The sequence below is a fragment of the Phyllobates terribilis genome, unplaced genomic scaffold (assembly GCF_046119375.1).
Source record: "Phyllobates terribilis strain yellow unplaced genomic scaffold, ASM4611937v1 Scaffold_11__3_contigs__length_659146591, whole genome shotgun sequence".
In the NCBI taxonomy this organism is placed as follows: Eukaryota; Metazoa; Chordata; class Amphibia; order Anura; family Dendrobatidae; genus Phyllobates; species Phyllobates terribilis.
The window spans coordinates 530273688-530288782 of NW_027362771.1; the positions used below are offsets into that span (position 1 = coordinate 530273688).

General features: G+C 47.7%; 1 protein-coding gene across 1 annotated transcript in view; it reads right to left on the bottom strand.

Annotated features, from left to right (window-relative positions):
• R3HCC1 (R3H domain and coiled-coil containing 1) overlaps positions 1 to 10608 on the bottom strand; it is a 34855-nt gene extending 24247 nt beyond the window's left edge. Inside the window, exon 1 of the mRNA XM_073654748.1 lies at positions 10191 to 10608. Within this exon, the coding sequence (XP_073510849.1) occupies positions 10191 to 10608 (418 nt within the window). The remainder of the gene's footprint in view (positions 1 to 10190) is intronic.
• Between the last annotated feature and the right edge of the window lie 4487 nt (positions 10609 to 15095).

The following is a 15095-nucleotide window of genomic DNA, read 5'->3' on the forward strand; positions in this document are numbered from 1 at the left end:
GGATCCGCAGGAATGAGTGCTGAAAGCTCCATTTGGGCTGGTGCGTAAATCGCCTGGACCTCAGCTTGAGAAAATTTTTTTCCTTGGTGCACGTATTCGCCAGGCAAGAATTCAAATGTCTCCGAGAGCGAAGGGCCGTGGGGCTCAACGGTGACCATGGCCTGAGCAAACTATTACGCTCGCGCCCAGACTAACTGGCGTGAGCGTGGTTAGTGATCCCACTGGACCATGAACCGAGGAGTGCCTGGAGGGGCGTGACTAAGTATCAACCCGGGCCGACCAAGGTCACACGGCAACTCAGTCGACTCCGTGAACCGAGCAGAGGGACCAGGTGCTACTCCAGGTCAGACCCCGGTCACGGCTGTTGACCCACACCGGGGAATGCAGGAACAGGCAGGTTAGACTGGCATATAGACAGGTGGGTACTGGCAGGCATGGCTGGTATGCAGACAGGTGGGTATTGGCAGGCACGGCTGGTATGCAGACAGGTGGGCACTAGCAGGCACGGCTGGCATGCAGACAGGTGGGCACTGGCTGGCACGGCTGGCATGCAGACAGGTGGGTACTGGCAGGTAGGAACGCAGGCAGGATAGGGACCAGTACAGACTGAGATACAGGAACGGAGCCGCAGGTGCGGTAGACAAGCAGAGCAGAGCAAAACCCGAAGATGCGGAAGACAAGCAGAGCAGAGCAAAACCCGCAGGTGCAGTAGACAAGCAGAGCAGAGCAAAACCCGCAGGTGCGGTAGACAAGCAGAGCAAAACCCGCAGGTGCGGTAGACAAGCAGAGCAGAGCAAAACCCACAGGTGCGGCGAACAAGCAGAGCAGAGCGAAACCGCAGGTGCGGTAGACAAGCACAGCAGAGCAAAACCTGCAGGTGCGGTAGACAAGCAGAGCAGAGCAAAACCCGCAGGTGCGGTAGACTAGCAGAGCAGAGCAAAACCCGCAGGTGCGGTAGACAAGCAGAGCAGAGCAAAACCCGCAGATGCGGTAGACAAGCAGAGCAGAGCAAAACCCGCAGATGCGGTGAACAAGCAGAGCAGAGCAAAACCTGCAGATGCGGTAGACAAGCAGAGCAGAGCAAAACCCGCAGATGCGGTGAACAAGCAGAGCAGAGCAAAACCCGCAGGTGCGGTAGACATGCAGAGCAGAGCAAAACTCGCAGGTGTGGTAGACATGCAGAGCAAAGCAAAACCCGCAGGTGCGGTGAACAAGCAGAGCAGAGGGAAACCGCAGGTGCGATGGACGAGCAGAGCGGAGCAAAACTGCAGGTAAGGTGGACAAGCAGAGCAAAACCGCAGGTGCGGTGAACAAGCAGAGCAGAGCGAAACCGCAGGTGCGGTGAACAAGCAGAGCAGAGCAAAACCGCAGGTGCAGTGAACAAGCAGAGCAGAGCAAAACAGCAGGTGCGGTGAACAAGCTGAACCAGATACACACAAGGTACTTACAATGAAGTAGCGAGTGTACACAAAACTCACAAACAGAAGTTCAGAGACAACGAGTTGGAGTTAGGTGCAGGTTCAGACACTGCAGGAAAAGGGGAGGTTCGGACATAGAGAGAAACAGGTAACGGGCTAGGACACAGTTAAAACAGGAACTGAATCAGGAGCAAGATACAAGAACGAGCCTGGGAACTCAGCCCTCAGGGTGGCGGAGACAGACTAGAAGTCACAGATACAGGTAACAGGCCTGGGTATACAGCCCCCAGGGGCGGAAACAGACATGATACAGGACAGGATCTGGCAACTCAGTTGCACAGAACACACTGAATGAAAGTGTTGCTCAGCACCTCCTACTGGGTGGAGGGGGTTTAAGTATCCAGTGACTCACAGCAATAGGCTGGGGAGGCATTAGGAGTGCGCACACAGTAACTATAAGAATCAGGTAGTAACCGCGCCGCCGCCCTAAGCAATCAGACAAGAGACACAGCAGGTACTGGAGCAAAGTGTGCAGCCTGGATTGATAGGTAAGATGGCGGATTTGCATGGTGGGAGGTGGTAAGCCATGCCAGCACGCCGCCAGGGATGTTACAAAGAGAAATTGACAAGTTGCGGATTTAAAACCCGCACCCCAGCTACTAATTAATAAAAGTTTTTTCCTCTAGCAAAATGGCGTCCGCGCGTGCGCAGTAGCTAAGCGCCGCCATGTTGCTGGAGGAAAAAAAATTTACCTGCAGCAATATGGCCCCCGACGCTCGCGCTTGTGCAGTGGCATTTCTCGGTTGCCGAGAGATGCTATTGCACATTCGCGGCGCCATATTGCTGCACCCACACTCTTTTTTCCAAAAGCAAAATGGCGTCTGCGCTTGCAGAGTAGCATGAGATGCTACTGCGCATGCGTTGGGGGCCGCGGCGGCCGTTTTGGGACGTGTAAATTTCAATGTGACACAGAAATTACACAGTCAGTATGTAAAACAGTAGGCAGATGACTGAAAGCACAGTGACCTATCAGAGGCCAGAGATAGGAATACATGAATACATAATGAGAGCACCAGAGCACATGAATATCACCTATCAGAGGCCAGAGATAGGAATACATGAATGCATAATGAGAGCACCAGAGCACATACATATCATTATGGCAGATTATAGAAGAACCACAGGACGGATTTCATCAACAAAGGTATCATTTTACTCAGTGTAACAGCGCCCACCTGACAGTGTATGTGGTTTACTGAGCCCAATCCTGCTGACAGGTGCGCTTTAAGAGATTTGCTAGTGCATGGAAAATTCGTATCTACAAAAAACAATTTGGTTACACATAGTATTGCCTATGGGTAATCATATATGCAGCAGATGCAAGTGTTGTGACAAATTAATTGTAGATAATGGATTGCATCTTGGAAACCAATTATTTACACTATGGAATTTTTTTTACACGCATCTTAAAAGTGTTATATTTTATTGGCCTGTTGCAGTTGATTTCTTGCCAGAAGGGGGCGATAAACCTAACTTTTTATTAAAAAAGGAAATGTTACAATCTGAAAAAAAAAAATTCTACAACTGAAAAAATGTTAAAGTCTTAAGGTTTTATTTAAAAAAAAATGTTTTTTTTTGTTAATAGTATAAAATATGAAAAATTAATATTAAAAGTTTTGATATTTTCAACTTTTAAACACTAGGGGGAGCAGCTGTTGAAATTTGCCATGAAAACCTAGTGTACTGCCTGCTCGCATTACGACTCCAGTAAATGTGGGCGGGATCTGCTCATATGGGTGTGATGTCTCCTCCCCTTCTGGGCATTTGCAAAAGGATAAGGGAGGATGAAGTTTAGGATCACAGTGCAGCACCATTTTGTTGGTGACTGCAAAGGGATATTGAGATGTGGACAGTGTCACCAAGGACAGCTGGCAGCGCCAATTCTGTTAGTTGGCGCAGTGCTGCTCACTGTATCACACACAATAGAGTTAGATACACAGACTGTATAACACAAGATATGATTAGATACACAACTCAACGAACTGTATCACAATACATAGGATTAGATACACAGTTTAACGGACTATATCACACATGATAGGATTAGATAACCTATACACCAAAACTTTATAAATATAGAGTATGCACAAACATACAGTACAGACCAAAAGTTTGGACACACCTTCTCATTTAAAGATTTTTCTGTATTTTCATGACTATGAAAATTGTACATTCACACTGAAGGCATCAAAACTATGAATTAACACATGTGGAATTATATACTTAACAAAAAGTGTGAAACAACTGAAAATATGTCTTATATTCTAGGTTCTTCAAAGTAGCCACCTTTTGCTTTGATGACTGCTTTGCATACTCTTGGCATTCTCTTGATGAGCTTCAGGAGGTAGTCACCGGAAATGGTCTTCCAACAATCTTGAAGGAGTTCCCAGAGATGCTTAGCACTTGTTGGCCCTTTTACCTTCACTCTGCGGTCCAGCTCACCCCAAACCATCTCGATTGGGTTCAGGTCTGGTGACTGTGGAGGCCAGGTCATCTGGCGTAGCACCCCATCACTCTCCATCTTGGTCAAATAGCCCTTACACAGCCTGGAGGTGTGTTTGGGGTTATTGTCCTGTTGAAAAATAAATGATGGTCCAACTAAACGCAAACCGGATGGAATAGCATGCCGCTGCAAGATGCTGTGGTAGCCATGCTGGTTCAGTATGCCTTCAATTTTGAATAAATCCCCAACAGTGTCACCAGCAAAGCACCCCCACACCATCACACCTCCCCCTCCATGCTTCACGGTGGGAACCAGGCATGTAGAGTCCATCCGTTCACCTTTTCTGCGTCGCACAAAGACACGGTGGTTAGAACCAAAGATCTCAAATTTGGAGTCATCAGACCAAAGCACAGATTTCCACTGGTCTAATGTTCATTCCTTGCTTTCTTTAGCCCAAACAAGTCTCTTCTGCTTGCTGCCTGTCCTTAGCAGTGGTTTCCTAGCAGCTATTTTACCATGAAGGCCTGCTGCACAAAGTCTCCTCTTAACAGTTGTTGTAGAGATGTGTCTGCTGCTAGAACTCTGTGTGGCATTGACCTGGTCTCTAATCTGAGCTGCTGTTAACCTGCGATTTCTGAGGCTGGTGACTCGGATAAACTTATCCTCAGAAGCAGAGGTGACTCTTGGTCTTCCTTCCCTGGGGTGGTCCTCATGTGAGCCTGTTTCTTTGTAGCGCTTGATGGTTTTTGCAACTGCACTTGGGGACACTTTCAAAGCTTTCCCAATTTTTCGCACTGACTGACCTTCATTTCTTAAAGTAATGATGGCCACTCGTTTTTCTTTACTTAGCTGCTTTTTTCTTGCCATAATACAAATTCTAACAGTCTATTCAGTAGGACTATCAGCTGTGTATCCACCAGACTTCTGCACAACACAACTGATGGTCCCAACCCCATTTATAAGGCAAGAAATCCCACTTATTAAACCTGACAAGGGACACCTATGAAGTGAAAACCATTTCCGGTGACTACCTCTTGAAGCTCATCAAGAGAATGCCAAGAGCGTGCAAAGCAGCAGTCATCAAAGCAAAAGGTGGCTACTTTGAAGAACCTAGAATATAAGACATATTTTCAGTTGTTTCACACTTTTTTGTTAAGTATATAATTCCACATGTGTTAATTCATAGTTTTGATGCCTTCAGTGTGAATGTACAATTTTCAAAGTCATGGAAATACAGAAAAATCTTTAAATGAGAAGGTGTGTCCAAACTTTTGGTCTGTACTGTATATAATATCCCTACAATAATAATATGTCACATTTCAAAATAATAAAATGAAATATCTTTATTGAATCATTAAAATTTTTATATAGTATAAAAGTTATTTAAAATCAGGGAAATACAAGACGTAAAAAAGGACATCTATAGTTGGGACTGTAAGAATATAGCTCAACAGATCAATTGGGGGATAATCAAAAATCAAATGGTTCACCAAAGTATAAATGTAAAGGTACATGTAAGAATCTATGACAAATTATACCTCTGTCTGCCATGTAAGTGCACAAATACACCAGAATGCCCCTATATATAAAGCTACAGAAGCAAAAGCATCATCATAGGCATGATAATGAGCACAATAAAGTAGTATATAATTATCCAGAGACCATAGGGATGACAGTACCCACGACGCGCGTTTTGCTTGTTGCTCTCTAGATGGGAGCAACAAGCAAAACTTTGGGTCCCTAACCAGGTAACCCTGATTACAACTATGGTGGTAGACACTAATTGTAGGTATAGAGGAATGTGAACAGATGACCCTGCTGTTATTGAAAACAAATCTCTATACAAAGATCAACACTGAAATTACCACCATATGGTGACCATGTAGTGGCAGATATGTGGAGGATGCCATTTGCCTCATCTGCCTAGACCACCAAGGTTTGATTCTTGGGGTTCTAGACAAATGAGGCAAATGCATCCCCCACACACCAATAGACGACACCCGAGGAAGGCTGGGTACAGCCAACACGTCTTTTGTTTTTAATACATTTTTATTATTATGAATTCTGGTGAATGATCCATTTTTTAAGTTTGGGAGCCCAAGTCACCTGGATTTTCTCCGTCTGATTGCGTTCTGTTGGAACTCTCCCCGGAAGACTTTTCCTCAGCAACCAGGGCGGCTGTACCCCTCTGCAATTGTTTATGGAGTTGTGCTCTACCTGCACAACCTCAGCAGCTGAGAGTTTTCATTTAATGGTCACATTAATATTCACCTACGACGCTCACAAAAGCCCTATTCTCTCTCATACCTCTTCATTTTATCATATTGGATCCAGTGTTTGCTGCAGTGGTCAGTGAGGGTTTGGGTCCTGAGACCTCCAATGATTATGAAAAACACCGCTCTGAAATGCGCAGCTTTTGCAGGGGTGTGTACACGTAATGATATACGGGCTCAATAGAAACACTATGTGTTGGACCCGTGTACAGTCCCTTACACCTGGAGCTCCACCAATCAGCACTTTGCAGGCCCTATAATATATGGAAAAAAATATTTTCAGTAGTTACCCTCTAAGGAATTTTTTAAGACTGAGCATCGTATTGAGTAAAGTGAATATTGCTTTAAGACTGTCTTGAGTGTGCTTCCACGCCACCCCTAAAAGAGGATTCCCCAGCCTGGGCCGGTCTGGTGTGTTGCCCAAGGTTGCGTTACATTGCACACCTCTTACATTAATTGTTAAAAATTGTATCAGATTTTCAATAAGAAACATGTCTACACAGTGCCAAAGATAATTTTGACTGGAGGGGTTGTCCAAATGCAAGTTATCACCTATCCACAGTATAAGTGATAATTTGTTCAATGGTGGGGGTCCGATCACTTGGAGCCGCACCAATTGCAGCACAGGGAAATGTGATCCCATTAGATTTGAGTATCAGTGCCCATACTCGACTGCTGCTCCATTTATACCCTAAGGGACTGCCGGAAAAAGCCAACTGTAACTTTTGGCAATCCCATAGGGAGTGAGTGTAGTGGCAGTCAGTAGTTCAGCAGTCCCCATACTGACAATCAGTGTAGGTCCCAGTGTAAGGAGATAGACAAGAGAGAAGATGCACAGACTTAATGCCTAACAGACTGTAAGCAAACACCGCCATCTGCTGGTCAAAGATGATGAAGTGAAAGCAGAAAGAATTGCATTAGCATGATCTTAAGCGTGAAGTGCGTGTTCCCTCAGGGAAGAGATTGAAGGAGACACCAGGTCAGGTGGTAGCTGTAGCGCAGTTAGTAACTATAAAAGGCCCAGGAGGGCAGTGAATGGGAGGAGTTGATGCCCAAACCCATAGCAGGATGGACATGTGGAACAGTGAGCTGGTTTATAGCTACTATTACGAGAGACAGGTCCAAGTGAAGGAGACAAGAAAGCAGATCAGAGTAAAGGAGTCGAGAGACCAGATCTGAGTAAAGGAGTCAAGAGACCAGATCCAAGTACAGGATCTGAGGGACCAGATCCAAGTAAAGGAGCCGAAAGACCAGATCCAGGAAAAGAGTCGAGAGACCAGATCCGAGTAAAGGAGCCAAGAGACCAGATTCGGGATAGCTGAGCCAAGTGAGCAGAACCAGGGCAGAGAGAGAGAGGACTAGGCCGCAGCAGAGGGATGTTTGTGTGAGCCGCCACTTCCAGTGTAGATGTATAGTACAAAGTGGGGACCGGGGCCGTGCTTTAGGGAAAGAAGGCGGTCAGTGTGACGAGTGTACCAAGTAATTCACCAATCTGGGATTTGCGGCCTAGCGGGTAGTATCGTCGACTCCCATTAGGGCCTGTATGACATCTTGTGTTGCCTAGAGAGTGACGACGGTGACGAGCCCAGTAGTGACAGTGACGCCCTTTAGGTTGGGGTATTAGGGCCAAGACATCACTGATGATAACAGTTATTTAGTGATAATAATAGATCGATGGTATGTAAATAGCATTGTGTTTGTGTCAATATCCTGTTCATATGAATTACAGTATTCTTCTTGTAACATAACTAGTTTCATTTTCACCGTTTGCGCTACCCCATGATATTGTGCTGAAGACACCCCTTTAATTGTGTTAATCGAATAAATAGTTGTTGTTTTACGTACCACCATCTCCTCATTGTCTGCGCTGTTGTATCCGTGTACCTGTTAACACCAACAGTCGGACACCCACTGACGCGACCCCTGGGGCGGTGGGTTACTCGGTAGCCGGGCCGGTCCTTTTCTATTGGGGTAGTCACTGTGGCAGTGACCCGGTCCGTGGCCCAGGGCGGTCAAATAAATTGAAAAGAGTCAATTTGGGAAATAAAGTGTTTGGGGATAAAGTTCGTGAAGCCACCCGTGGTATGCAGCTATAGGTGGCCGCTGCTGCTATTCAGATCCACTGAGGCCATTGGTGAAGCAGCAAAGATGGTTCAGCTCTCCACGGGTAGAGCTAAGCTTCAGGGCAGTTTATGGTGATTGATGAGGTAGATGGTGTAGTGCAAGGCAGGTGATGCAGCAATTAAGTCAAGGACACAGTGGGGTGCAGTCTTCAAGTTTTTACTCACAGTTTTTACGGTGCTCCAGGTTACAACTGCTAGCCATATTATAACAGCCCACCAAGTCCTGTGTCCTCCGGGGAAGTGATCCAGCCAACTCTCGGATAACTTGGGTGCACTTGATCGGGACCCCCTTCTTGTGTACCTTCCCGGGTCGTCTCTTTGCGCTGGCTCTCGCCCTCCTGCCCTGCGCCTCACACACAGTGTCCCGAGCCAATGGCCGCGGGCCTTGTCTGGCGACGTCCTCTTTGTCCCCTTGATCCTATATAGCCACCTTTTCAGCGAATGTGTGTGGTTTTTGGCTATGGCACTTAGAGATACCGCAGCCTCCGGTTTGCTAGCTGAGTCCTGCAGTCCTCCACTAGTCTGGGGCCGGTCCCCTACTGCGACCTGATCTCTTCACGGTCGGTGTGAACTCGAGCGCACAGGTCGACTCCTCACTTCCCGTGCCCCTAGGATCCTTTCTCTGTCTCTGGAGCCCTTCTCTGACTCCCTCGCTCCTCTCGCTCTATCTCTTACTGGGCCCCTCTGACTGGACCCTACTCCTCAACGGTCCTCACTCACTGCACTCTTGCTCCTAGGACCCTTTCTCTCTTCACTCCCTGTGACAGACTCCTGTCACCAACTGCTCTGACTGACTAGCTGACTTTCTAAATTTTTCTACCCATCTTTTTATATTACCTGTCATGTGACCCATGTCACCAACTGTCACTCTACGTGGTCCCCTTTACCTTCAGTCCTTCCTTGAGTGGTCCCCTAAACTACTTCCTCCACCGACCTCCTCTGCCTAGTTCCCTCCTCCAGACATGGACAGGGACTGTGCTATCCCTCAGGAGAAATCTTGCCCTTCCCTAATGGAGTGATGTGGTGTTGGATGTGGTGGGTGTGTGGGTCCCGGGTAGTGCTCCCACCTTACCCGAGAGTGGGGTACCACACCTCTGGCTGAGATGCAGTGCGTCTATGGCGACTGGACCCGCAGGGGCGCCACATCCCCCCCTCCCCCCCCCCCCCATTAAACACAGCACGTGCGCGGGCTGGAACAGAGTAAAAAAACAAGAATTTAAGACATGCAAAAATTGTAAAATGTTCTAACAGATAAAGACAGTAAATAAATAACTTTTTCTTCCCTTTATGGGAGGCACTTTTTCTTAAACGTTACATATAACTACCGGGTAAATAAAACATAGCATCACTTTAAATAACATTCTTTCAAATATAAAACACTATATCACTTTAAATAACACTTTTTCAAGCAAGTTCAGAAGGCTCTAGTGAGATCCCTTCCAGGGTGTCCATCTCACTGTTACAAGTGCAATATGGGGAACCCGTTCTAAAACCCTCAACGTAGGCCCTGGGTGTGGCTGCAGGGCATAGCTGATCCACTCATTGGACCACGTGTTCGGCCACGCCAAACGGGTTTTTGTTCAATGGCCTTTAAAACCAACAAGAAGCACATTAAGAAGTGCTAACTTTTTACAATAAAAGTTCGGGCTGCTCAATGTCCACAACCACAGTGTCCTTTGTTTACCGGGTACTACACAATTATTTGCTTCTAACTTTCTATATAAACACCCAACCGGGTACACATAAAACAAACAACAACTTTTCTTTAAACACACAAGGATTATACCAGTACCCTTCCGGGTAACTATATACAGTTTTCTGATCTTTAACTCAGTTCAGTTGTGGTGCTCCCTCCGGGGAAACATTTGTTCACCACTGGATGGCCCTGCCGGGTCATCAGCCTCCGATGGCAGGGGTGCGTTCTCCTCCTCTTCCACTCTACGCACATGTAGGGTGTACCACCCCCGTTCTCCATGGTGATGGGTGTAGGTGACCCTGTCTCCAGGGTACAGATCCCGTCCCGGGTGTCCCTGCTGTAGGTGGGACTCCACATTGCGCCGGTTTACGAAGAGGTCCGTGGCTACTTGAGGCTCCCGGATGAAGCCCCAACCTCCTTCAAGATCAAATTTGACCATGGTTGCATTGGCGCGGGGACTCAGTTTGGTGGGATTGGCTCTACGGGCCCGGGTCTTAGCCTGCATGTTGCGGGCCTCCATCGCCTCCCACCGCACTCGACGTTCCCGCCGCTCCGCCTTCAGTTTTAGGAGTTCTCGCAATACTCCTCCCTCCATAGGGCCTCCGTTTGGGTCTCCCTGGGGAATCCCATTAGGTCGCCCTCCAGGTTGTCCCACCTATACTCCTCGCCTCCTTCGCAGGCAACCTGGGGCGCGGGGGCATGGGCATTAAGGGGGCTCTCTGCTGGTCCTCGATCCGTGCAGACCAGTCCCACGTTTTCATGCCCGTACACCCATCCGGATGTAGGGGCTGATGGTTCTTCTAGGGGCTCTAGGAGGGTGTCGGTGTCGTCGGCGCCCGGGACAGGGGCGCTGTTATTACCTGCGCTCACTGTCGCTCCGGTATTATGCGTCTCCTCCGGGCTCAGGACAGGCTCTGGCAGTAGGACTGGGCGTTGGCCGCTGCCGGGTTAACTTTTCCCGCAGCTCGTCCTTCCACCATGCGACGGCGGCCTTTTGGGCCTCTTCCATCCGCTGGCCCAGCTCCTGTACCTCGTTACGCAGGAACCCCATATCCTCAAGGGGTACTTTACCCAGGACCCCCTCCAGGTTAAGGGGGGAATCTTCTGGCTGCAGGCCACGGGCGGGTGTCTGATCATCACCTCCTTCCATGGCGCCTGCCGGGTGCATTCTGCCTCCACTGCCTGTGGCCCCACCCTGTCTCCAAGGTTTTTCTTCTCCTCTCCCCTTTCGGGGGCGGTCCCACTCCAGCTTGCTGTCGGCCACACCAGGGGGCTGCACCCCCAGACTGATGGACAAGTCTATGCATATGGCCGCAAATGCATGGGGCGGGCTCCGTTTTTGGCGCCATTCTGGAACCCGGCCCACGATGGGAGGTTTCTTTTCGTCCTTTAGCACACACATAATAGCGCCGGTTCTTCTAGGGCGGGCGCCACTTCTCCGTACCAAGCACAGTCTATAGGCGCACGAGACCCGTTGTAATGGGTCGGTTCATCCTGTTTGTGACGCCAAAGTTGACGCACACCCCCGAGCGGTGGGGTACTCGGTAGCCGGGCCGGTCCATTTCTATTAGGGTAGTCACGGTGGCAGTGACCCGGTCCGTGGCCCAGGGCGGTCAAATAAATTGAAAAGAGTCAATTTGGGGAATAAAGTGTTTGGGGATAAAGTTTGTGACGCCACCCGTGGTATGCGGCTATATGTGGCCGCTGCTGCTATTCAGATCCACTGGGGATGTTGGGGACGCAGCAAAGATGGTTCAGCTCTCCACGGGTAGAGATAGGCCTCAGGGCAGTTTATGATGATTGATCAGGTAGATGGTGTAGTGCAAGGCAGGTGACGCAGCAATTAAGTCTAGGACACAGCGGGGTGCAGTCTTCAAGTTTTTACTCACAGTTTTTACAGTGCTCCAGGTTACAACTGCTAGCCATGTTATAACAGCCCACTGAGCCCTGTGTCCTCCGGAGAAGTGATCCAGTCAACTCTCGGATAACTTGGGTGCACTTGATCGGGACCCCCTTCTTGTGTACCTTCCCGGGTCATCTCTCTGCGCTGTCTCTCGCCCTCCTGCCCTGCGCCTCACACACAGTGTCCCAAGCCAGTGGCCATGGGCCTTGTCGGGTGACGTCCTCTCTGTCCCCTAGGTCTCATATGGCCACCTTTTCAGCGAATGTGTGTGGTTTTTGGCTACGGCACTTAGAGATACCGCAGCCTCTGGTTTGCTAGCTGAGTCTTGCAGTCCTCCACTAGTCTGGGGCCGGTCCCCTACTGCGACCTGATCTCTTCACGGTCAGCGTGAACTGGGCGCACGGGTGGACTCCTCACTTCCCGTGCCCCTAGGATCCTTTCTCTGTCCCTGGAGCCCTTCTCTGACTCCCTCGCTCCTCTCATTCTTTCTCTTACTGGGCCCCTCTGACTGGACCCTACTCCTCAATGGTCCTCACTCACTGCGCTCTTGTTCCTAGGACCCCTTCTCTCTTCACTCCCTGTGACAGACTCCTGTCACCAACTGCTCTGACTGACTAACTGACTTTCTAGATCTTTCTACCTGTCTTTTTATACTACCTGTTATGTGACCCACGTCACCAACTGTCACTCTACGTGGTCCCCTCTACCTTCCGTCCTTTCTTCAGTGCTCCCCTGAAATACTTCCTCCACCCACCTCCTCTACTTAGTTCCCTCCTCCAGACAGGGACAGGGACTGTGCTCTCCCTCAGAGCAATCTTGCCCTTCCCTAATGGAGTGATGTGGTGTTGGATGTGGGTGTGTGGGTCTCGGGTAGTGCTCCCTCCTTACCCGAGAGTGGGGTACTACACCTCTGGCTGAGATGCAGTACCTCTGTGGCAACTGAACCCGCAGGGGCGCCACACCACCAATCAGCAACCTATCAACTATCCTGCGAAGAGGTGATAACTTGTTTTAACTGGACAACCCCTTTAGTTACACACTATTTTGTGTCTATCCTCCATTTTCCGGCCCCCTGTATGCAGTCTTATGCATTGTGAATGTATGTAATAATTCATTGCAGTGTGATTTTAGGTAAAATGTATGCGGTAAATCTCTAGAATGGTGGCATTAAACTCCGCCAATGACCCCAATTTTCATGGAACAAGTCAGATCGTAAAATAAGAGGCTGCCTCTAAATAGAAACCATGCTCGCTGTGTGGGCCAGACAGTGGTGGCCTATGCTGTGTGACTGTGTAAGCCATTGAAAGGATTGGTGTCTTGGCCCAGGTCAGAGGGAAATGACCGTCACATCAAACTGTGTAAAAGGATCTTCATGAATATGGAAGTGGATGGAGAGAGAGCCGTCAGGGAATAATGTCTCCTTTATGTGCAGCGCGGACACACAGGAGCACTGTCCTCCATATGTTCCCACACACCCATCAGAATACAACTTGAATTACCCGCGTTCAGCCAAGCAAATCTGTCAGTGAAAGGCAACTCTCAGGACCCCCCAATAATGGCCATTGTAATAAAACCCTGCGCTCCGGGAGGGGGGCACGTCGGGAGGGCGGCCTGTAAATGAGACGACTGGGATGTCCTGACCAGGACACAACATCTATTGTCTCCATCTTACAAGAAAATCTGTATTCAAATACAGGACTGAAAATGCAATCCCTGTGGCCATGACCACACAGGGCAGTAGTACCCGACCTATAGAGATCTCCTTCGCCCTGACACAATTATCTGCCCGTTCTCTACCACAGATAGAAGTGTTATAAATGATATCTATCATCCATGGATGGCAGATATGTGACCATGGATGTAGAGGCTGGGAATGGAGACTCTCGTGTAGCTCTGCGCCCCATATGAGTTTTCATGCTACCAACAGGGCGGCATAGGTGGCATCTCATTAGGCATTGTCCAGTTGGAGGAAGCCCAACTACTGATCCCACCACCAGTCACTAGAACAAAATAGCAATGGTGCCAGGACAGTGTTGGATCACTTTGTTTGGGAATGGCTCCATATTTTGACACATTGTCATTCATATATACCCCATATTCTAAAAAATCTCTCATATTACTTTTTTTTCCTCTCAAGAGACAAGAAAAAGACTTGTACATATCCTCATCATGTCCTGTCTAGATTAGAGTGAATTGGATATATTTGTTGGTGCTTAAACTGCTCAACCAATATATTTGTATCATAATAATTAACGTACACTACTAATCCTCTGATTATATGCACCTGCGGACTACAGACTAAAGAGACATAATTGCTAGAGAACATCTGAACCACTAGCAAAAAAAAAACAACTATCAAACAATCCCAGATAGCATGGAGTATCATATAAAACATAGAGTCTTCATTGAAGCATAATTAAAATTTACAGATAAATGTAACTTGGTGACAGGGAAAAGTGACATGCACATGAAGAAAGGACATGCGTATCACCAAAGGATAGCGCAGGATATCTTTATCTAGCACAAATAATTGTGAACACCAAAGTGTCAATATTATGCTTAAATCCTATTACCATACTCCCCTTAGGTCTGTAAGTAAGTATATAGCGTTAATACAGTATATGACCTATCTAAAATTGACAGAAAAACTACTGATGGTACAATAAACAACAGATAATCTTGGTACCACGGGGGTAATGGACTCCCTGAGTGGGCGCATGTCCACCCCAACGCACGTTTTAGCGGAGCCTTCTTCAGGATGATAGGCACGTCCTTTCTTCATGTGCATGTCACTTTTCCCTGTCACCAAGTTGCACTTACCTGTAAATTTTAATTATGCTTCAATAAAGACACTATGTTTTATATATTGTTTTATATATTTGCTGGGGGCCTATAAATGTTTTGAAAGACCATCATTCAGCTGGCAGAAGAAAGAGGAGTGACATTTGTCCTCCATCCAGCGTTTATGCCTCAGTGTACTTTGTTTTCAGCTGTATGGAATAGTGCAATCTGCTGCATGATTCCTTATAGAGACTGTGCCTTAAAAAATGGATTTTTGTAAAGGTTGTAAAATCATCAATAAGCATAGAATAAAAAAAAAACACACATATAAATATATATATACACACACTGTATACAGTGCCTTGAAAAAGTATTCATACCCTGTGAACTTTTCCACA